Genomic DNA, 24606 nt, shown 5'->3' on the forward strand with positions numbered 1-24606 from the left:
GCAAAACCTTGACCTGGATTCCATTCAACAACTTTAGAAAGAATTTAGCACTGACTTTCACTTATACTCAATACATTCACATTCACATTCCAAGCCTGATTAAAAGCATTCTCAGATTTTGCAATGGAATGTCTTATCCCTCGTTTAGGCAATTCCGTGACAATAATCTATACATCACTTTTTATCCAAAATTCCCACATCCTCTCAAAGTTGGGGGAAAGTTCAAGCTCCACCCTTAAAATCCTGTTCCAAGTTCATAATATAAAGCCTAGAAGTGCAGCAGACCATCTGAAGTAATTACCATGAGTGCAGCTTGGCCTTAAATTCACTTTGAATGCCATCTTGGCCCAATCTTATGTTATTTTGCTGAGAAAATGAAGGACACAAGCAAGTTAAACCCTCCTCTGAGCTGACGATCACTGCAGCAAATCATCTGAAAAGCGGCATGTGAAAATATTTCGGGTTCCACGCTGTAGATGGCAAAGTAAGTGCAAACTGAAATCATACTAAAACATATAAACACACCCAGATGATGCGACTGGGAGTCAAACAGCTACTCCACACCTTCAATCGGAGTCAGACTCAAGCTGAGGACACATTTCCCTGCCCTGGCTAACATCATAATAGAGTAATAGAAGACACCTCTACACAGAAGATTAAGATGGATGACTTAAAGAATTGGATATGTTTGAGTTCACAGATGTAGGAAGACTCCAAATGGTGCTCAACATGCTAACAAATCACAAACAGCCGAATACTAACAAGCTGAGACACACTTCATGATATAAATCAGTTCCACACGTAGTGCTTGCATTCTGGAACACGTGTAGTCGTCCAACTGAATATTAATGGTGCATGGAAATGTACTGAATGTCATCATGTTTGTATACATGTGCAGGCAAGAGAAGTATCTCAATATCTTCAAAGAAACAGCACGTGAGGTAATATAAGTTCAAACTTGATTTTCTTGGAAATAGCTCGGGGAACTGCAGCCAATTCCAGCTGACCATAATTCATAATGATAAAATGTACACATATCAATGACCAGGATGAGCAAAGCACGAAAGATTTAGGCCAAAATGTTCCTGAACCGTTGGTTTGATGCCATGTCGTACAGTAACAGAGGTAAAGCTGAACCCGAAACCTGTACTTGAGACTCGTATTATATCCTCTCTGGACTGAAAATGTCAAACAGATTTGGCTTTCAGTGGAGTCTGCCACTCTCAGGACCCAATTTCGGCTCTGGAGCTTTCACACGGTGGAAATGTCACCTGTCACACCCACTTATTGTCCGCCAGTGCTGTGGGCACCGGCTCTGTCTGACCTCGCGGGGCCCGCGCTTTAGCTGCCGTCATGCCCTGTAACTAACCAATGGCTTGGGAGACGGAGCCCTGGCATTGGTCTGAGCCCTCCATAATAACCAGGCTTGTTTAAACACGAGCCATAAGTGGGTAAAGAATACAAGCAGTTGCCCATTAGCCTGTAGTGAAATGGTATTTAATAGTGCTGAGCAATTTAAAACCCAAATACTTAAAGCAGCATATGGCGTCATAAAGGCAACAGCCAGTGGCCAAAGCAAAGAACTGGCATAGCATGTAAATATAAAGTTAAATGCAAAATGAACGTGCTGTGGAATCAGTCCGCTGGAGAGCTACTTTCTACACAGACTAGACTGCTGGAGCTCTGCCTTTTCAACGTGAAACTTCAAAGTCGGCGTCCATAAGAAGAAATGAACAGAGATGTCGCTGTCTACAAAGACACTTGGAAAAAAGCACACCAGGACTGAGCCAAATGCAGGGAACCTACACAGTTCACTTATTCCTTTTGATAGTCTTCTGTGGGTTTGTGCGCGTGTGTGTGTGTGTGTGGGCGACGGTGACATCTGTCAACTGCTCAGCCGACTCATCCGCTGTCAAAACACGGCGACGGGGAGAGAAAGGCGCGAAGAGGAGGACGACGCCGAGGAAAACAAAGGTGTTATAAAAGTGAAGAAAGACAAAGGCACGCAAGGACGGAAGTGAGCAAACACAAGTGGACGAGGGAGGAGTGAACATGATGAGCGTGATGAGGGAAGCGATTGTGAGAAAATAGGGGTCCTACAAAAAAGTAGGTCACCAAATTGTTGAGGGAGTGTTTAGTTGACTCTATCCGTGTTGTTTCCACCTGCTTTAAGGGCTAAATGACCTAAGAGTAAACTGACCCCGACCTTTTTACGGAGTGAATCATCACTGCAGGAAGACCATTTATTTTTGTAGACAAGAGACTGGAAGCTGCAACGACAAGAACATCTGGTTTCCAGTACAAACTTGCCCTCTCATAACCCATAACCTGTCTTTACTGCAGGCAGCGACTCAGGCACAGACACAGCACAAGAACTTGCTGATTTCCCAGCATGCCTTGCTCACATTCCTGACCTCCTTCTGTCACTCCTTCACTTGACTCGCCCCCCTTATTGCCTACCACATCACCCCCACCGCCATACACTCTCTAAATGTTTGTGTTTAAGTGCGAGCTGAGGAGTCAAGAGTGATTCAGGAGTGAGTGACAGGAAACATTTCAACAGCAACGAGAAGAAAAACTGTCACGGTGAACAGACATTCATCCTCAGTCTTGGTCAAGCTGCCTTTGAGAGGACTAGGGTCCTGACAAATCCATGAAAACCGGCACCCTGCAGAGTTGGGAATCTGGTGAGAAGGCCAAAAGGGAATGATAAGGCCACTCTCCCTCATCCTCCTGGCGCCCACTTCTTAATCTGCACCCCACAGAGACCGAGGCAGTGGGACAGCAACGCCAGATCCCATGAGTACATTTTTCTCCACCAAGGCTGTTTTTTTTTAAAGAATGACAACAACACTGTGTCGAAACATCAAGCGTCCCTCGTTCGTCTCAAAGAAACCTTGCTGCGGGTTCTTGGGTGCACGAGGCGTGCAACAAAAAAATAAGTTTGACTTTGCCACAGTGAATTAAACATGACAGCTAATCAAAAAGAGTTACAAGTCCGTTCCTGTTAGAGCATCATGTCAAATGAGCTGTGTAAATTATCACAGGCGTTCTCAGAAAAGGCATTCTCTTAATTGTTGAAATGGAGAAACATATATATGCATCATATTTCATGTCTCTCTCCCGTACCTGAAGTAACAGACATCCTCCCACCAAGAAAGACCCTTGCGTTGTTTTGTTTTGCTTTCTAATCGAGCTATTTTTTGGTCCACTGCTAAAATGCTTCGCAAATACATTCCATCCTTTGCCACAGGGAAGGAGAACCAGATCCTTACAACACAAAAAGGTTTAGAGCGTTAGAGGAGAACCATGACCCGCAGGACAAAAACACAACACTAATCTCATTTATCCTGAAGTGGCCAAAGATTACAAACACAAAGAATTTCCAAGAAATATAAGAAAAGGTGACGGGAAGTGGGTTAGATTTTTATCATACTTCCCACTTTGAGAAAATTGGATTAGCAATTCAGCATTTCCCAAACCAAATAAATTGTAGAACACATGAACATAACAGGAAACTTCAGTGTTCATTTGATGTAAGTTTGACTTACTGTGGACAGAGCCTGGGTGTTGAGTCGAGCCTTTAGGTGGGCTGATCCTGCTCTTGGGAGGGACCGTCTCCATGTTTCCCCCCCTCTCACCTGGACTTTGGCTGGACTTCCGAGTCTCAGGCCGGTTCTCACTCTGTGCTTTGTCCGGCGCCACGGCAACTGTTAGAGACTTCTGTCTGTGCAGGACGCCATCGCTTCCTGCTCTCATCAGCTTCTCCCCCACGCTCAGCACCTGGACTCGACTGGCCGCGCAACCCGTGCCAAGGCATTCCTTTCTGGAAGAGGGCAGCTTGGACCCGGCCCCCGCCGAAGGGGGTCGGGCCAGCCTGGAGGCTTTGGACATCCTGCGGGGTCAGCGGATCGGTGCGGCTCCTCGCTCTTTCTCAGCCAGTGTGACTGCAGCTGCGTCCCTTGGGCAATCCAGGGCTTCAGAGCTCTCACTGAGAGTGACTCGATGACTCTCCGGCTCCAGCGTGTTGTGACTGGCGCAGGTAGACTGAGAGGGCCAGAGGGTGGGAGAGTGGGAGGGAGGGCACTTTTGGGAAGCTGTGAGGGGGTGGAGGTGGGGTCAACAGCTCCTTGGAAGGTGTTCTGCCCTCCTGGCGTGGCCTCCTGCGCTCATTCTCCAAAGCAAATAGTGGACGAGTGTGTGTGTGTGTGCTGGTATATATGTGGATAAACCTGTGGAGTGGCAGGACTCGCTGTGCCAAATGCAAACAGAAACTTGGGTCCCCAGAGTCAGCGCATTCCAGCCTTTTAATCCCCTATCTGCCTCTCTTTCACTCTCTCTCCCCCTCTTTTTTTTCTAAATTCCGTCTGCCCACCCCCCCACCCCCCCGCCACTTACACTCATAAAGCGGTTGTCAACTTCTCCTCCAGCCTCATTCCTAATAATTCCTTCCTGTGTAACTGTCCTCTTCTTGTCGCTTTCTTTCCCCCGTTTCTCTTTCGCTCCGGTTCACTCGCTCTTCTTTGCTGATGCTCAGCGGGTAACTACTCCAGCACTCCGGCAGGCAGAGACCAGAGAGGAAAAGATTTAGAGACTGCAACAGAAAATAAAGAGGAGGGGGAAAAAAAAAAAAAAGGGAGAGGGAGAAAAAGTGCCGGCAGAGGCTTTGCGGAGGAGCTCTTCTCCTTCAGGTGCAGCTGCTCAAGCTGTTCCAGATGTGTGTGTGTGCAGCGCTTCACGTCATCGGCGACCGCTCAGAGCCACACTGTTACATCCAGTGGCTTCACCTCCTTCTTATTTTCACTCTCCTCTGTGATCATCTCTCCTTCCTTTTTCCCCTGTCCGTCCCTAGTTCCTCGAGTTCAGACAGCCTGTGCTGCTCCCGTGTGATGAGATGTTCAGGCTACCACAGACAGGAATGCACACACACACACACACACACACACAAAATACAACACACTCAGTGGTGGAATTCACAGAGACTTAAAGAGCAGAGAGGCGGGGAGCGGGAATCTGAGACGCACAGAGCCGTCCTGATCTGCTGCTCTGAAGACATCAGCTGTGACAAGTAAAAAAAAAAAAAAAGAGGGAACACACATTTGCTGGGGGAGAAACAACGAGGAGAAGAAGATCAGAGCTTTTCTGACATTTCTCTACCCGTTTTCCCCTCTGTCTTGAAAACTTCAGTCTCAAAAATGCCATTCCATTGTTTCACGCACAGAAACGTCCACTACATTACAGACCAGCACAATAACAACAACTCTTAAACCATAAGAGAAAGATTTCATAGCCAATATTTTTAAAAGCAAGTGAATCCATCTCTTTTCCACAACTTCTCTAATTCAATAACTCCCAAAGACAGGTGACCCCGTCTATTTTGAGCACTGAGCTCTGTGACATAATATGCATAATATTTTTTGCCTCATATGAAGCGGCCACGTGATCCAACAAACACACAGTAAACGTCACCGCGCGCTTAGCGGCGACGCGGCAGAAAATGGATTACAGTGAGCGAAAGGATGAGCCGCGATCAGGCAGCGTGTCAGAAAAGAGCAACAATCCACGTGGACGACGCAGAAACCCCTGACTAAGTTTGACGCCACAACATCTCCATCCTCCATCTTCTGAATTACTTTCAAAAATCCATATTTGGTGCTTTACATGTGCTGCTTTTGGCATGTTACATGGAGATTTGGGGGGGGGTGCACTCTTTGTAAAGAACACTCTGAACACCGAACCTCCCCTTAATCCACCCCATGATTGCCTTTTAGGTAATCCATTGAACATGAGGACAGCCATCAGTGATTGTATAGATCTGAAATATTAATCACACCGCCACATATCTCTGTGGCTTGAGATAAAGAGCAAAGCAGATTGACCCACATACACTACACCCCCCCCCCACGAATAGTTTGTTGACCAAAATCAGACGATTATGAACCTCACGGTGAACAACTGCGTGAAGAAGATAGAGACACTCTCACATCAGAGAGAATATTAGAATATATCAGATTATACATGACCGGTTTGGCAGAGTATTGTAGAAGGTAGGATGACGTCAAACCTAAAAAAGAAAAACACAGACTCCATATAGGTTTCAGAGAGTGAGCGAAATGGTTCTTTCCCTCATACTTTAGTGGGTGTGTGCATATGTGTGTGTGTGTGTGTGAGTAAAGGCTGGGAGTAAATGAAAGCCCTCTGTGTGGATCGGATGCTTCCCAGGCTCTGAGCCAGCTCAGACTGTACAGTAGACAAACGGCAGGAACTCGGGTTCAAAGGCTTTAAATAACATAGCATTTATGGACGGATATAATTTGAGTTTCCCCAATTAGGCCTGTGATTTTGTGCGACGCGATAGATCATAAAGCGCTCCTCCGTATCGTGTATCGGGCAGCGATTTCAAGAGCAACCCACAGCGAGGACTGCAACTTCAAAGGCCAAACTCGTGAAAGATGATTATCCGATGAGTTGAGTTTTGGCTCCGACTATAAAGACCCCGGATGACAAACCCGCCGCCCACAGACTCACGCCAACGAGCCGACTACACTTTCACTTTCAAGTGCACGGCAGGCTGGGGATTGTAATGTTGCCGTTGTGGACGGGTGGTGATGGAAGAAAAACCTCCCACAAGTTCTGGTGTAGCTGCTTATGGCCCATAAATGTGATGTCGGACACATTTAGCGAGGGCTGTCTGACTGACTGCCACTGTGGTATTTTTCTAATTAGCAGACGACTATGGCTGAGGTTTTTTTTTTATTAAACTAGGGGCAAAGGTTACAAATGAACCCCCACATCAACCTAGCGGAGACGAGAAGGCAAAGCTCCGACTGCTTTCATCCCACAAGGCAGTGAAGCAAGACGGCTGAAAACACCAAGATTGGTCAATAGTTTCATACTTAATGTGGACATACTGCTGCTGGTGTATACATACATGATGCTCCCTCAGTCAGGTCTGATCGTTTTGATCGACGGAGGCCAGTTTACAGAGCATAATGTTGCATCGTACGTGCTAACGGAGACCAAACAGAGGCAGAATAATAACGTCAACAGGAATTACTTTAAGGCGACGCACTGCAGCTTCGAATCTCCGTGAAATTCAAAAGGTGAAAAAGTTCTCAAAAGGAGTCCCTCACAGAGAATTATCACTAGGCTCTACGTTTCAAGTTCACCCCACCTGCTCAGTGCTGAGTGTCAAAGCAGCTCGATGGTGATCCCTGATGAGGAAAAAAGCCAAATATTTCACAATATAAAAAGTTTTCCAGGTAGATAAAACCAGGCTATTACATCTGTGTATCTGCTTAAATGTGTTAAGCCTGATTCATTTTCCATCAATGGACAGTGTTCATTAACACTTTACTGTGAAAACTGTTCCTCACACACATTTATATTCTGTCGTCTTTATCAAAACGATACAGTTACAGATCAGAATGTTACAACTGTGAAAGTGAACGTGATAACACCACATTTGAACAAATGTGACGAGAGTATATCGGCCAAGTTTACACAGGACTAGACTGGAGGTGGATTGTGGGACGGGGGGGATATGTGTGAGACTCTCTGCCGAGGATTAAAGCCGAGTGTGTTTCCAAGCCCTCGGGGTCTGGTTGTTTCTTTTCCTACATTCCACCCCAGAGCTCCCTCCCAACCAAATCATGACTCATTACTGACAGTAACATTTGCTCAGTATCAGCTGCTCAATCGGTTACTACGAGCTCTACAGAGATGTGGGCTACAGAAACATGGGAGTAGGGAGGATCCAGGAACCTCCCATGTTTCCTGCCTTTAACACATCTGACATGACTGACATACTTGGAGGCCTTACAGTAAAGCTCAAATGTTTTTCAGCATAACAATTTTTTTTCTTCCCTGGCAAACGATCAATATTTAATCACAGGATTCTCAGTAGTTCACACGCTGATTAGATGAGGATCCGAATCAGTGTCTCTATCTGGGACACGCACGTTTTCTTATGCTGGTCAACAACGAGCAACCAAGCAGCCTTTGTTCTTTCCCCTCTGGATTCTTTTAGCTCCAGCTGGTGACTGCGGCGAACTCACAGCTGCAGAGAAGTGACTCAAACGCAGAGAGGACATCTGTGAGAGGATGAGACGCGATGACAGTCGGGAGCGATGGGTCTCAACACTGCGCCACTCCCTGTGGAAACTCACTAAAAGCACTAATAATCGCAGAGGTCAGGAGAGCCGCTGCCTGCACCACTATCATCAAGTGTCAGTAAAGCAGTCAGAACGGCTGACGTGAAAGATGGCCCCGTTCCATTTCCATATCATCAGTCACACTTAAACTTTACAGCAACAGAACTGATAGACGTCTTGATGTTGAACATTCACCGCACACAAATCCAGCAAATCAAAACACGAGAGTTAAAGTCGACGCTGCCATGTTCACTCTTTTTATATCACGGGGGGGGGGGGGAATCTGCGTGTGAAGACTTGAATGACGGTCTTAAGCACAAGAACTGATAATCAGCTGCCAAGAGGCATTACACAACAAATCAACTCCAGCAGTAGCTCACAGTGAGTGCTCGTCTCTGCCAAGGCTGCGGGGCTCTCTGAATTGTGACGGCTCAACTAAAGGAATGGTTTAAACACGTTTAATCTGAATATGGATCTTCATCGATCAATACATTTTGTTTCCATGTAAGACAGACAGATTGGTTCTGCAGAGGTCCTTGGGAACGTGTGTCTTTAAGAAGATTATTGTTCAATGATGCTAAAACAGAAAAATCAAAAGGTAACAAAAACCAGAACAGAACACGAGGAATAGAGAGTCAATATTGAGTTGTGCTACCGTCATCATGAATTCTTCCTCTTCATGTCCTGTCTCTGGGGCCCCCCTGTGGCGTTATGAATCACTCCCGCGCTTTACTCTCAACATGCATTTCAGCATTCACAGACACACACACACACACACACACACACACACACACACACACACACGGTTTGGAAACACATACGTCTGTACTCGTGTTTTCATCCAGCGGCTGCTGCACATCAAGCTCCCGGCCCCCGTCCCGTCCTCTGAACGCCTCAGCATTTTAGGAGAGTTTAGCTTCTTGTCTGAACAGCCTGTCAAGTGTGTTATTGGAGGCAAACTGAATGCCCCTGCCTTAAGGTTCTTAAAGAGGATATGAGGAGAGACAAACTATCACCTCATTCGGACGATATAAATAAAAGACTTCTCCATTGTCTTTATGGCTTATTGATTTTTAGTCCAGTGGCTGGCTGCAAACAGAGGAGGAGAGATAGAAAGAAAGATGGAGAGGAGTCGCAACCAAATTCTGAAACAGCAGCATCTTTTTGGTGAAAATGGCACACGATAAAGCTCATGAGAAAAAAACACTTTCTTTTATATATAAATACATGAAAATCCATTCTGAAAAGTGTGTTTGAAAAGACATCATCTTCTGTTTTGGTCTCAAAAACCACTGAAACAAAATGTGGTTTCAACACATGCACATGCCACGGGTCGAGTCGTCTAGCCTTACAGAGGAGGAATTAAGGAGATGCGGTTTCTTGAGGTGCTTCTAATTCAGCTGTCACATGAAAAGGCTGCTTTTTTGATAAAATGCATGACTAACACATTAACATCAAATCAAGAAAGAAAAAAGGGTGAATGCATTTAAATAAACACTGATTTCCATGCATGGCAAAAAAATAATAAAAATAATGTAATTTTATCCCTCACCTGTTAATCTGCCGCTCACACATTCAGGCACACAACCAAGCAGACACACACATCCACGCCACACAGACCTGTGAGATTTTTTTTAGTGACTCATATATTATGGAGGAGCAATGATTGGATTTTCTGTGCCGGGACAGCTGCAACATCGGTTTTTCTTCTGCTCTCAGATCATTTCAAGAAGAAGTGGAGCTGTTCTCAAAAACATGTGTCATGTGCAGCGCGAAGACCGACATGCACTCGAGTGAAAAAATGATCCTCATTCAAGTCAATTTGACATAAACATGACAGTCGGGATAGGAATTATGTTGAGTGAGTACAACTGGCCTGTCATTTGGGCCACAAGGAGGCAACGCTACGTAGAATGGAAACCAGAAAGATGAGGAATACCAAAATATGACAACATGAAAAGTAGGATAGTTGGGCAATAATCCCTTAATTCATTTATAACAGCATGTAAATGCGGTCCTGCACTAGAAAGGTCCCTATCCGAGCAACAACTGCCTACTCTGCAAAGAAACCTAAAAAGGGAGTCAGTGATTCAGAGATGGAGAGGTTGCTTCAGGTCGTCTGTCACATATAAAGCATGTACACACATGCTTTATATGTTTGTGCTGCAGACAGATTCCATCTCAAAACAATATTTACTTAACTTAAGATGAGACTTTCTAGCGACCCTGCCCATTTCAGCTTGAGAAAACTTGTTTTAGCTCCATTTCAGAAGTAATCTGTGTCCAAACTAATACCCCAGGTACACGCACAAACCAGTGTAAACAGGAAGTCAAGTCTCTCCTCAGCGGTTGTATTACGAAGAACAAAAGATTTCTTTTTTCAGCAACCAAGTTAAACATAAAGTGTGTTTCCTCTGAAAAACCAGGATATTATAGACAACGGGCATGTCCACAGCATAATTCCTGTATTTAAACAAAAACAGAGTAGTATTACGTAGTCTAAGAGCCACGCCACCATCTTTGTTTAAAAAGAAATATGTTTATGAAGTGACAAAAGGGAGGAAGGAGCGGATTATCAATGGGTGATGAGCGACGGCTGGGAGGTTAGCACACACGGAACCACTGCTGACAGCCGCTTTAATATCAGTCATTACATCAGTGTCAAAGTGCAACAACTGCAGAGACAGCATCCATGCTGCAACAGGAAGTCCTTCGACCATACCCATACACATAAGTGGGCAGGCGCACATGAACACATGGAACAACCACCGCACAAATACACAGGGCTTCAGTCAGCAGCAGAGATGTGCTGAGCCCACAGGACTGGGCCTGGTCCTGGACAAAAAGAGAACAGAGATAAGCATCTGATGCAAAGCGACAAAGACACAGGGAAGGGCACAATGCACCGTGACGCCCGGGAGAGAGAAGGTGGACAAATAAATCAGGAATAAAAGTGTAATTAATCACCGAGGAAACGATGCAGGATTGAATAAATGAAGGACACGTGTGAGGGATCAGTCGCGTGAGACGCGGACACTTCTTTCAAGGTCTAAAAAACAAAAAAAAAACTCTACTATCTTATGGCTTACACGGGAACAACAAGGTCTGATTTTTATGGCTTTCCGCTGTGACAATAATCTGAATTAACAGTCCAGTTCCTCATCTGGAAATAGCAATGACTAGAGGCTGATTGTAATAAATTGCAACGAGAAATAGCTGCGGATGAATGTTGACAGTCCGGCCTATGGGAAACGGAGGGTTCACTGTGGGACGACAACATCTGGCATTTATCTTCTCAATCTCCAGCCTCCTCTGACAGACTTTCTGTAAGTGTCACTTAGAAATGAAATGTTTCTCAACCACTGAGTGACAAGATTACAATGTCCTCCTTGAGAAGACTCCCGTCACTTTCTCTCAGACTGTGCAAACATGGAGTGTAATGATGCTACAGTGGTTCTTTGTTTCTCCCCCCCCCCGTCCCGTGTTAATCCATCAAACTCAAGCCAACTGGAGCACACATGGTTTTGATTGGCCTTCAATTTCAGGACTGGGGTCAGGGGTTAGTCAAGCCCACCCCTCGCCTGACATCTGCCCTGACCCCTTTGCCTTGTCACAGGTCTGTGTACACAAATGTTCCAGTGTTCATGGTGAGAGTCCAGAGTGAGCTGTGCCGCCCCTCGGGTGTGTTTTCTGTGCGTTTGCTGTACCATCGATCTCCCTCACCACACCTCCAGTGTCCCTGAGGTGCCGATGAAAAGACTTCACAGGCCGGATTCATTTGGGCCAAGGTCTCCTTAATGAACTGATTAACTCACTCAGAGACGCAGACATGCTCTGGGTGCCAGAGAGGCTGATTAGAGAGACAGATACAGAGGAAGTGGAAAGAAAGGGAGCACGAAATGTATAGTAGAGAATGGGAGGAGGAGGAGGAGGAGGAAGGGGGAGAGAAAATCCTCCTCTCTTGAGGTAAGACTGGTCCTTCAATCTCTGCTGCCCCTCTGCTCTGAGTGGGAAGAAGGTGGGGGACAGCGCCGGCCAAAAAACCCTGAAGTCTGATCCTCATTAAGAAGCACAAAGGACTTCAAAGAACATCCCCAAACCACTATCAGTCAGGAGCACCCACAATCCCTGTGATATTAAACTCCCAGCTGCCTTTAAGTATCAGGTTCTGAGGCAGGGACAGGGGTCGGGGTGATTCAGGGGCTGGGGGACTTTAAGGTCATGTGGGCCAATGGAAAAAGTTGGGCAAACTCCTCAACTCAACTGATTGGCCACTGTTTAATAAGCTTTCTTCTGAAAGTGGGGGAAAAAAGGAGGGTATAAAACTAGCAGCTGTGGGTTAATGGTAACCAACGGATGGGAGTAGACTGCAAACTATTTTAACTTAACTAAGCAATTTTGTTCATTTACTTCAATTCAAAACTGATTACCGTAATTACTCGACGGTTTGTGCTATTGGAAAAATTCCAACGGTTTCTGAGAAGTTGCAAGTCAAAGCCAACGTGTGGTTATTACGGTAAAATTTCACTTGCGCTGTTGCAGGAAGCCGGCGTATTAGCGTCTTTGTCTGCTAGAGTGTTTTTTTAAATAATACACTTGTTTTTCTTTATTCTAAATTGTTAATACCCTATTTTAACCTGCAGTAAATTGTTAATAACTGCCAGATATTGAAAGTTTTTCTGGAAAAATTGGCAAAAAAGTCCTTACGGACATTTTGGCTTAGGTGTTATTAAAGGGTTAAAGTCCAACAACACGATTTGATCTTTTTGATTTAAAAAAAAAAAAAACACAGAACAGAAGAGTATAAAAAAAAACAACCACCCTGTAATTATAATAATCACCTCTGAGTTTTCTGCACTGACACCACACAGATGTCGTCTCGCTGTTACACTCTGGAGCTGATTAGCCGAGACTGTCGACACCTTGTACAAATGGAATCTGAACCTTTTCTCAAGAGAGAGGCGTGTGTGTGTGTGTGTGTGTATGTAAGAAAACGACGAGAAGAGCACACCGCTGGGATCCTTTTTTTTCCCCGAACGTTGAACACACACTCCACCCTGGTGGTCCAGAATGTGCAGCTGGGCAGAATCAAGTGACAACAACATGGAATGACTGAGCGGAAGGAGAAAGGAGAGGAGGGGGTGGGCTTATTCTGTCATAAATACAACAGGCATTCACTGAACACTGTCAAATCGTCTTCCATTTCAACTGGGTTACCCATAAGCACCCATAAGAGTTTGTATGTCGAAGCAAGAAACCACAGATATCCGCGCACAAAGATGCACAGACGCATCTGTTTATCATTATCCGTGTTTACAAGCAGATATGCTGCGGTTATGAATCCCATAGGTCTTAATGAAACACACTTTGCCAGTGATTTAGTGAAAGGAAATACAGTGGGTAACAGTTCAGACAGAGGCCAGCAGACAAACCCGTCCTTTCAGTCACGCGACATAGCATAACATTTACACTATGAATCAACACGGAAGATCAATAACACCATTTTTTCTATGAACCACAAACTTATAGTGCGCCATCTGGAGGTCGGATCGCTTCTAATTAATTTTTTATTTGTGATTGAAAGGGAGAAACCCGCTGCTGAGGTCCTCTTTAGGCTCCCGTTTATTCTTTTTACACAACTGCTGGCCTTTGCAGTGGTTCCTGACAGCCAAGACGGCGTCATCGTAGCATTTAGCTTCACACGCGGTCATCATATAAGTATTAATATAATTTTTTTTTTTTTTTTTTAAGCCTGAGGGGCTTCAATTACTCAATTATTCAATAACAATATGGTTAATTAGAAGTGACTCTTTAATGTGTCTATAAGCACAAAAATCAACAAGGTGGACCATGACAAGGACAGAGTGACTCAAATGCACAGTGTGCAATTACTGCCACTAGGGGGCTCTCAATCAAAGCAAGAACTAAAGAGCATGTTTGTCTTGTTGTGATTTGAATAATAAAAATGATACAAAATAAAATGAAACAAAGATGTTTGGACAGTAAAGCAGATATAAATTTAAAAGAGTGTTGTACACAGTGTCGCTAATGTTAGTCCACTTCTCAGCTAAATATACAGCAAAAGTCTCCTTATTCTGAGCTATTTAAGTGCAGAAATGTCACATACTGTATCTTTAAAAGTCACCAGTGGCTCAGTGTAATCACAGTTCAGATCAGTTCAGATTGCTGATGCCACCACTTCACTTGTTGGCAAACAGCGTTTTATTTTTATAGACCTCCCAGAAAAGTGGATTAGCCCAACTTGGCCTGAAAGGGAACTCTCAGACTGTGCCAAATAATTAAGTACACACAGTTGCATCTATATTTATTTCCTCATTCTCACGTACCGGCCGTTGCTGATTCAGTTTTCTTCTATAAATCATTTGCTGATTAAAAAAAAAAAAAAAAAAAAAAATCACCATTTGTCTCTCTTATCGGTAGAAAAAAGGGATAAGTGCAGCATGAGAGCGACAGGATGGTGTTTTTCATCACTTCTGGAAGTAAAGGCCTCCTCCCACTGGCCCTCGCTGTGACCGCACCCAATCAGTGGCGTCCCATTCACTTATAAACACCCGGTGCTAAAACCTCCCATTTATCACCCTGACAGAAGTGGCTTGTGGTTATTGACTGGGAGTGGAATCTTTTTTTTTTTCCCCCATCCACAAGCTCGGTTATCAAATTAAACAGCGGAGCAAAATGTTTGGCATGTTTAAATGAGTGGTGTCAGAAGGCTTGTTTTTGAGCGAAGTGAACTCGAGTTATTTTGTAACGACGAGCGGCTCGGCGGCGGCGACACAACACTGCCGCTAGGATATGTTCAGACATGTGTTTGTGTGAAATATCTCTCGGTATGAAATGTCTGCCCGAGGCGTCGACACCATTGTATAGATCGACTATCTAAGCAACAGATGGTTCCCACAGGAGAATTAACCTAATGATGCAGCAACATATGGACAAGGCCCAAACACACAAACACAACCAGGGCAGCTGTTGCAGTTGTAATGCACACATATCCCCGTGAATGTCTGCTGGTCACGGTGAGGTTATGATTCCATGAATCAGACGATATCAAAGCGGCACTTTTCATACAAAACAATGTAGCAGAAGCCGAGGAGACGCCGACACACGAGGAAACGCCGGAGACTAAAAATACTAATGTCTCCGAGACGGAAATCAACAGGAAAAATACATAATTGTAAAACTAATGAAAGTGAAAAATGCCTTTTAAGTAAAATGAGCTACTGAGAACTGGGTTACCAGGCAACCACAGCGACAACATCAGGAAGTCTCACCTCCCTAAACTTCAGCACCGAAACACAGAAGTGAGACCACAAACTGTTATTTTAATACACAGATTGAAAATAAGACGTGTGAGCCTTAAAAGTGTTTGTCACATTTCCAGTTTCCAGTCACTCAGTAGTTTCATTAGGGACTAACCTGAAGATAGATCAGTTAGTCAGTTGTTCGATCCATACATTGTCAACAACAACGCTGAAACAATTACTCGATTATTAATCGATTACTAAATGAATCCTCAACTACTTTGAAGCTTTTTTTCCATGATTAAAACAAGATTTCTGATTGTTTTAGCGTCTTAAAAGTGAACATTTCTTCATTTCTTTGTTCTATATGACAAAGAAATCATTAAGAGTGAATCATTTTGGTTTGTGGACAAAAACGAGACAATTTACTCGATGAATGAATATAACCGTTCGTTGCAGCTATACATATTGACCTCAAAATATTCAAGATATTTAGACGTCTATTAAAACTGATTCATCGATTATCAAAATGGATGGCAATTCATTTAGTGGTTGATTGCTAATCGGTTAATTGTCGTGCGCCTACTGCTAAGCTCGGCGAAATCTATCAGTGAAGTAAGTGAATCAGTGTATTTCCTCAATATTTGTACTATTACTTTTAGTCTGCAGTTATTATTGTTAATGTTAAAGACACAGATTCTGTGTGTCAGCACCGAGTCTGAAGACGAGTCTAAAATGAGCCTAATTACCAGGTACCAACACACGACATCAAGCCTCAGCGTGCAAACGTACTCTCATAAACACCGTCTCTTTCTACCTGTTTGATTTCTCCTCTGACAGTGACCCTCGCCGCAACATCAAAGAGGCTGTTTGACATCTCCTCTGTGTCCAAATAGATCTTATTTCCTGCTACAGTGTCATCACGGCTGCCTTCGCGCATCATTAGCGCGCGAGGGAACGCACGCGGGGAACTTTATCACACCCAACAGTACGGATGCGGCCGTAATTGTCTCTAATCACCAATAAAGAAGCACAGAAATTTCCAGAGTGGCGACTGTGCAGAGAGCTGCGGCACCCCGCGAGAGTCGTCATTATAATGGCGTTTGGCTCCCATCTGTTTGTTATCGGAGCATTATATCTTCCCAGACTTGACATGACAATAAAAAGAAGAAAAAAAGAAAGAAAGACCGACGTGTCTGTTTACGCCACTGCTGATTCCACAGGCGACTAAAACAGAGCACACAGTGGGGAACGTGAGGAAGAATCCACCTCAGAAGTGCCTGGTGCTGAGAGGTCCATGTGTCACTTGTTGCAGCCGAACAGGTGAACGCCATTATCTCGGAGTAGTGATGACATCTGAGCGCCGTCATCACGCGGGATATTTGAGAAAAACTCTTCGTCGCGTCCTCTCGGGAAGAAAACATGCGATGGGGAATGAATGAATCGGGGGGGGGGGGGGAATAAGGACGTAAAACATCTGTTTTTGTCTACACATGATGCCTCCGACGTCCCACTGCTGAAACGTCAGGAGAGGAGAGGATGGATAATTCATTACCGTGCAAAAAGTTTTTTGGGAACCCGAGAGTCAGAAGCGATGACTCAACCGGGGAGAAATTCAAACCACATGAGAGGAGATAGCGTCTACTACAGTATATGATACAGAGTGTTGCACAGTTTTACACAACTGCACTATTTCATCCTCGTTGTAAAATACGGTCTCACTTTGCCTTCATTTCCCAAGCACCACTTTTATGTTTCGCTCTCATTTCTCACAAACGCTGGAGGACATGACAAAAACGTCAAGCGTTATAAAATACTCCATATTTATTGATATAAACATAAAAGAGCGAGTGGTAAACGGTCAAATCTGACCCCTGGTTTTGAAGCCTGTTGAGGTTTAATCACTGGAAATTAACATAAACTGCAGCCAAACTGTTATAATGTTGATCATTTACAAATTTGAAAACCTGAATCTACTCATTGAGACCATTTCGTTTACTGATGTTATAAATCAAGTGATTTTTCTATAAACATTATTTGCAACCCATTGAGTCGCCCTCTGATGGTTATTTGGAATAATTTGACTTCCTGGTTGGCTTAAACCAATAAACCTTTTTTGGGACCAAAGTGCTCTCACTTTCTTAAGTTTTTTTTAAACTCTAGAGCCAGATTGAACACTCCGGACCGGGAGGATATGAAAAAGTCAGCACAAAGTAGACGAGATGTGAAAGTGCTGCAGATTAAATGCACACTCATATTTTAAATAGACGGTCCCGGCGCATATTAAGGCTCCTCTTACTCTTAAGTGCCTCTGATTAAGATTTTCATCATCATAAATCTCCCTTTTCAGCTAAATGAACATCATCAAATAAAACACGTCAGTGCCGGCTTCAATTAATATGCATTTAACAGTATAAATATTGAAGCTAAAAATACATTTGTAATTAAACCTAAGGCACGCACACAAAGGCTCTGTGATTCAACAGGATTTGAGCAGCAACAAATCAAAATCAGCTCACGGTTACTGTTATTTTTTTTTTTAATCAGAGAGCAACATGCCCAGTTCACGCTCAGGCCTTGAATTGATGTACTTTACACTTTGAGGAAAACTTACAAGCCCCTCAGGGGGAGAGAGAGCTTTTAATCCACTGTGAAAACAGCTGTTAAGCATCTCAGGGGCTTGGATATTTCCAGAGTGATCATCTCAAGTGCCTCTCCAGTGTGATCAGCATCTTCAGTGGGACAGAGCGGGCCCACGAGACATGGCACTTGACACCTTCTCTAAAAAGGACAGCGCGTCAGTAGATATAACATTAACAGTCGCGAGTGGGTTATATATATAGAAGACGCGCCTCAGGAAATTAAGGCCAATCCCTTTTCCTTTGCCCTCACATCGATTCGATTTGCCTCCTGTGACAATTGACGGCGTCCACCTCTTTTCGTTGCTTAAGTCCGACAGCGTCTGCATTCCTGAGCTGCTAACAGAAGAACACTGTGTGACTCTCAGAGGGAGCGCGATAGCACACACGGCACATGTTCAGCAATTGTCTCAGACAGACTGGCAGAGAAACACTGATAACTACGTGACAACAACAGTGTCATTTTAAACAAGGGCAAAGTGGAAACTGGTCCACGTCGAGTGCTAATAGGCTAATGGGAGTCAGTCTGCGGCGCGACACTGTCTCCGGTTTATGGTGACAGACTGCTCATTGATTAGTTTGTTCTGACCTTTTATTGGTCGGCACTTAATATATGTCGCAAGGCAAATTCTTGGCCGCAAATGTGTGCTTTGTTTTCCGTCTATAGCTTTAATATCGTCTCGTTAAAAGTGAGACCAGGCAAGGTGTTGCATACGGATGTGAAATTTAAATACACCCGACTGTTTTAATGTAAATACAGGACCATCTGTGACCTTTCACACGTTCGCAGTGGCGACACGGCAGAGCAGGAGCACTCGCTGAACAAGCTGTTTAATGTGGTTGCCGTCGGTATGCGGTAAACACACACACACACACATACACACAATTACCTTATTTAAATGCAGTGATGAGGTAAGGCTTTGTGAAACCGCTCAGGTGTGACACAACACGCCCAGTCAACAGCTCACACGACTTTGTGTTTGGTGCACAGCCCAATTATGTGTGAGGGTTACTGTTTTGTCACATGAAAACATTATATAATCTGTTTTTCCATTCTTTGCCTATTGCATGTCAACATCTAATTCTTGAACTTATTAAAGCTTTGTATTACTGGAATTGGGGTAGTATTTTTGAAAAATTGTGCTTCCCAACCTCAGATTCCCCTGAGTTGAGAAATATCTTCATTCTTTTCTTTGTTACGTGCCCACCAGTGACACTTGGTCCTGTTAGCGTAACTGTTAGCAAAGATGGCGGACACTGTTTACATTCTACATTCATTCAACGCTAATTTCCACACTTTTTAGACCCACTCGTAGGGGGGCGGGGCGTCATTACAAGCATGTAAACAGTGTCCGCTATCTTTGCTAACAGTCACGCTAACAGTAGGAACAGAAGTGTTCACACTTGTCGATTGGTTTGTCGTTTGTTTTCTTACCTGTTCAATTCTGTGACCTTCTCAGCTACTGAGACAAAAAAGTTATTTCCGTACATGGTTAATTGTGCTAAATGGGCAAAACATGTACATGTACAAGTGGAATCAAACTCGCGATGTCACTCTGTGAGTTTTGAGGCCTTGATTATGGCGATTATGCAAGTTGGACGGCACCATTTTGGCCATTATATGTATAGTATATGTATGTGATGTGATATGTGATGTGAGGACAGACATTGAGTGACACTGCTGTATGTAAGTAAAGGCATTAATGGTTGTATTTATTGGCCCCAAAGGACAATAAAAACTTCCTAATCTAATCTACTCTTGGTTATTGTCTACTTCCCACTAATAAAATGCCATAATGCAATCAAGAGTCTAGTAGTAGCAACCTAAAGCCATTCAGAAAATGTCTTATTGAAATCTGAAGAATATACTGTTTTAAATGAAAGAACAAAAAAAAAAAAAAGAAAAGAAAGCCATGCAGCTTTTGAATTAGATGTTCTTTAAGTAATACCAGCCTCATATACTGAAAAATGCGTGTGTATGGAAGTTTCGTCCCACTTTTATTCCACAAACTGGAAGCATATGGCTGTTGACAGAGAGTCAGCCACGGAATGGCAGAAAATTTGGATCCACATCAAAACCGCTTAATTAACTTGGCTGGGAAGACAAAGGCACACGACGACACGGGCTGAGTTTACGAAGAGAAAAGATCGGCGGAATAAGCTGCTATAATAACACCACTTAACAAAGATTCTTGGCAGAAAAGTCAAACAAATTGAAGCTGCTCTTTGTGAAGATGAGAGTCAGTGACCGAAGTTGGATTCTAAATTGCTCCGCCCCGCTCTCTCTCTTCATAAGAACTGTTACCAGACTGATGGGAACAGCGAGGAGGCAATATCGCTCATTCAGCAATCCAATCAAGACCACATATGCTTCTCCAGACACTGTTGACATATAATCTGCAAATACCGACGGGAACCTGAGCTGATGATGAGCATTGTGGCCGAAAAGAGCAGCTGCCCAGGAAGAGAATCACTTCATATCACTGTTTTACTCATTCAATGCGCAGCTTTGCTCCCAGACTCAAAACAAAGACCAGGTTTTCAAGGACCAAAGACTGATTACAGCGTCTTTATCTAATGTCCACGTTTGAGTCCAGGACATCACAGATGACAACTTGAACAGAGAGTTCTTGGCTCCTTGACTCTCAAACTCCCACTGTGCGAGAGTCGTGAGAGGTGGATTAACAGATCAGGTCAAAATGGAAAATCGGGAACAAGGGGGGGAAAACATAGAGTACCTTTCTTCAGATAATCCAGAGCACAGTCACGTGTCTCCGACTTGAGTCTCAAAAACCAAGCACTTTGATATCGTCCGTGTTACAGCCAGAATAATCAAGTGGACTTTGTGACACAACCACTCATTCTGATAAACATGAAAACAATACGTGTCCTTTTAATCTCCTGACCTACAATCAACACTGACAACTCTGCCATATCTGCCATATTGTTCCATCTCACAGATGCCAAGATCATTCAGGATTCAAGGATGAGCTACTCTTATTAATAACAGTTTATTCCATCTTGGATATGCAGCACTAGAAGCTGGGCGGGCAGGAACAGCTGGGACTGAGGCTGGACATGCGAGTGTCTGTCTGTGAGAGAAAGAAAGAAAGAGATAAGACTGAAACTCGACCCCACAGGAGAAGCCAACGGGCTGACTCAGAATGTGTGGTTTGCTGCTGAAGTTGCCTTCCTGCTCTTCCACGACATGCGCTGCGTCCACAGAACCCGAGCTTTTCACCTGCGCGCGTCAGCACTTGTCACCCTGCCGTGTGTATACATGCCACGGAAAACAAACGCACACATCCAGCGTGATCAAACGTCCCACCAGAGAACTGCTCCCGTCACAGACAGAGATGTACAAATGAATGTGCTGTCAGAAAACCACAGTGTACTGTAGATGCGAACCCCCCCACCCCTGCCGGGAGGACTTTGCCGCAAACTGGCAATTTTCCATCTGCGCCCCTGGCTCACACGTGCTGTCACTCAACTCCCGTCGCCATGGAGACGCACTCAGCTTCCCCCGTGTGTCACGCTGTGATGCACAGACTGCAGCATGTCGCAGCAGAGGCACTGTCACACCTTTTCGAAAAAGGCGATCAGAGGCCCACGTCTTCAGAAACAACCCACTTAGGCTTGAAAAGCACAGACACTCACGGGGTGCGTTGTTTTAATAGCCACTGTCGTAAGAGACGCGGTGAAAAATTGACATTTCAAGGTGAGCAGCACCTGACGTGAGAAAGAAAGTGTTACACGTGACACCCGAGGGGAAAAGTGGGCACCTAAAGGGCGACTGCCACCTCAGCTGAGCGGGGAGTGAATGGGATCGTGGATCTCGGGTTAAAGGGTCGTATTCAGCACAGACTGTGTGTGCATGAGGAAGATTAACATGCAGCAACATACAGGACACATGCAGCATTACAGTAAACAAGAGTTTTCTTAAAGAGAGCAGACGATGAGGAAGATCTTTAAAAATCAGTGCAGCCTATGGTCGATATAAAGTGCGACGACAAACAGCAGTTTTATTACAAATTAAACACAAAAAGTGCACCGCATAAATAAATGGGTCCTGAACACAATGTACAACCTGCATTTTGTGTCAACACTGCAGTGCACTCACATATTGTAAATGATGTATCAACAAAATACTAAAGAAATGAACTTTTAGTTGAATAACAATGATGTTGACATAAAGCTTCTGAGGGGTAAAAAAAGGTGTAAATAACAACATATAATAAGACATAGTCACAGTTTACCACTTTATCCTCCACATGAAGGTCACAGGGGCACTGGCGCTAATCCCAGCTGACATAGGGTGAAAGGTGTGGACAGGTCACCTGTCCATCGCAGGGACATACGGAGACAAACAATCATTCACTCTCACATTCACACCTGAGTGTCCAGTTAACCTCTGTGGGAGGAAACCAGAGTGTCCAGGAGAAGAGAACATGCAATTTACATCGTCTACATGTTTTGTTGCCTCAACTATCAGACAACAAAACTCAGGTCAGGGTTGATTTGACTTCTCTTTCCTACGTCTCTGTTGTCTGACGCCCACTGCCTTGACATCCTTGACATCCTTGACATCCTTGACATTGGCCTGTATATTTCTGCACTTTATTTATTAGACTCTCTTTTTTACTCTACTTGAATTACCTCCTTCTAACTTTCATATTCTGTTGTAAGTTTTATATCTAAAATGATGTCTACCTATGCTGCTATCTTGACCAGGTCTCTCTGGAAGAAGAGATCTTGTATCTCTAAATAAATAAAGGATAAATGTGTGCATGTGAGAACAGATGCTTGTGTATGTAAGGGAAGCTACACGTGAATTGCCTCCTTCTGGGACCAATAAAGTTTTCTGAATTCTGAAAACAAACTCCACACAGAAAGTGCTCTCGGTTGCAAACCTGGGTCTTTTTGCTGTAAGGCAACAGTGCTGGCCACTGTTCCACCATGTGACCAATATCAATAATTATAGCGTTAAAAAACAATATCAAATAATGAATTTTTAACTTTAGTAACAGGGGTTAAGTTAAAGAATCCACTTATTTGTGGTTGCAAATGCACCTTTGTTATACTGATACTGGAGAAATTGTAAATCATAGAGAAACACTGATGACAGCTGAGGTTTCTAGAAGAAACTATTTTGGCTGCATGACAAACAAAAAATATTCACCACTTTATAACAAGACTATACAGATATTATTCATAGCTAAAGAGAAGCAACAACTACAACTACATGGTCTCATGAACAGTTAGGTACTTTTAAGGTTCGGGATTTGTGTTACTTCTTCTTACTGTGAAATTTGGGACTTCCTTTGTGATCACTCGGAGGAAGATCTGCGAACTGCACCCGGTGTCCCGACATGTCCGACACTTCTCAGCTCAGGCAAAGCGCGACCACCGGCTGCGTCCCCCACGTTCTTCTCCCGGGCTCTGTTACAAAGTATCCGGTAACTTCCGAGGCGCCGAGGCAGTGGCGCGCGTGGATCGTCAGCTCAAATCACAGACACGGACCAGTCCCAGTACAACACGCGCGCGCACCGGTGTGTGTGAGGAGGCGGAGGAGGAGGAGGTCTGTCAGTGACTTTCACTGTCCTCCTGCTGTGTCCCTGTTGATAATGCTGACTCTGTGTGTGTGTGTGTGTGTGTGAGAGTGAGTGTGAGTCTACTGCAGCGAAGCAGCCCACTCAGTCCACTCTCACCTGATCCTGATCCACTCCACACGAGACGCACTGGAGCAGCCAATTCCCTCCCTCCACCTCAGCCAATAAATAAATAAATAAATAAAAAAATAAAAAAATAAATACCCCTACAAACTTTCTGTTTTTTTCCTCAACCGACACCCACGTGACTGCAGGGTGACGTCACCACTGTGCAGCGTCAAGGAGAAGAGCTGAATAATCCTAATAATCCTAATAATCAGAATAAGAATACGTTCAAAAATAATGGAACAATAAGTAGAAAAATACACTCGTGTCATATTAAAAAATTAGTCCACTTTCATAACACACAGCTACAAACACCGGGAGCATTAAAATATGTGGCTAAATAATTAAATTAAAACTTTATTTAAAGTGTTTTTACTGCATCTGTTTCTTTCTTCTTCTTTTTTCTTTTTCTTTCTTCACCTGAGGACTGTGCAGTCAGTTTAACTCAGTGCAGTGGGTTGTATAAATCAGCACTATTATAGGACAGAAAACAAATATGTATATGTATACATTTCTTCAGTAACTTTGCCAAAAAAAGTATATAGGGGTCTGTGACGCCCCCTGATGGAGTAGCAGAGTAACGTTACCTTCTGGAATCTTGAGCAGCATCAGGAAAACCAAACCCTAACCCTGCATTTATAATACTACTACTAACAACATCAACAACAACAACACAGACTACATCAATAAAAGTCACCATAACTGCCGCACAGCTAATATTAACATTCAAACAATTGTGTTTTAATTATACCGCTGATGTGTGTGCATATATCACATTATCTATAGGCCCATTTTGTTTTGTTGTTTGTGTCAAAGTTTATGCCACAGCTGCCCTAAA

General features: G+C 43.9%; 1 protein-coding gene across 11 annotated transcripts in view; it reads right to left on the minus strand.

Annotated features, from left to right (window-relative positions):
* si:ch211-285f17.1 (sickle tail protein homolog) overlaps positions 1–23564 on the minus strand; it is a 105251-nt gene extending 81687 nt beyond the window's left edge. For 6 of the 11 annotated variants that reach the window (XM_058631678.1, XM_058631661.1, XM_058631614.1 and 3 more), the window contains exon 1: positions 3552–4309. In XM_058631678.1, coding sequence (XP_058487661.1) covers positions 3552–3894 — 343 coding nt within the window. In that variant the 5' untranslated portion in view covers positions 3895–4309. Of the gene's footprint in view, positions 1–3551; positions 4311–23355 lie in introns of those variants that run through there. The other 5 variants (XM_058631633.1, XM_058631643.1, XM_058631684.1 and 2 more) reach the window with 4 other exon arrangements.
* Positions 23565–24606: the final 1042 nt, after the last annotated feature.

Source organism: Solea solea, chromosome 1 (assembly GCF_958295425.1).
Source record: "Solea solea chromosome 1, fSolSol10.1, whole genome shotgun sequence".
Lineage (NCBI taxonomy): Eukaryota > Metazoa > Chordata > Actinopteri > Pleuronectiformes > Soleidae > Solea > Solea solea.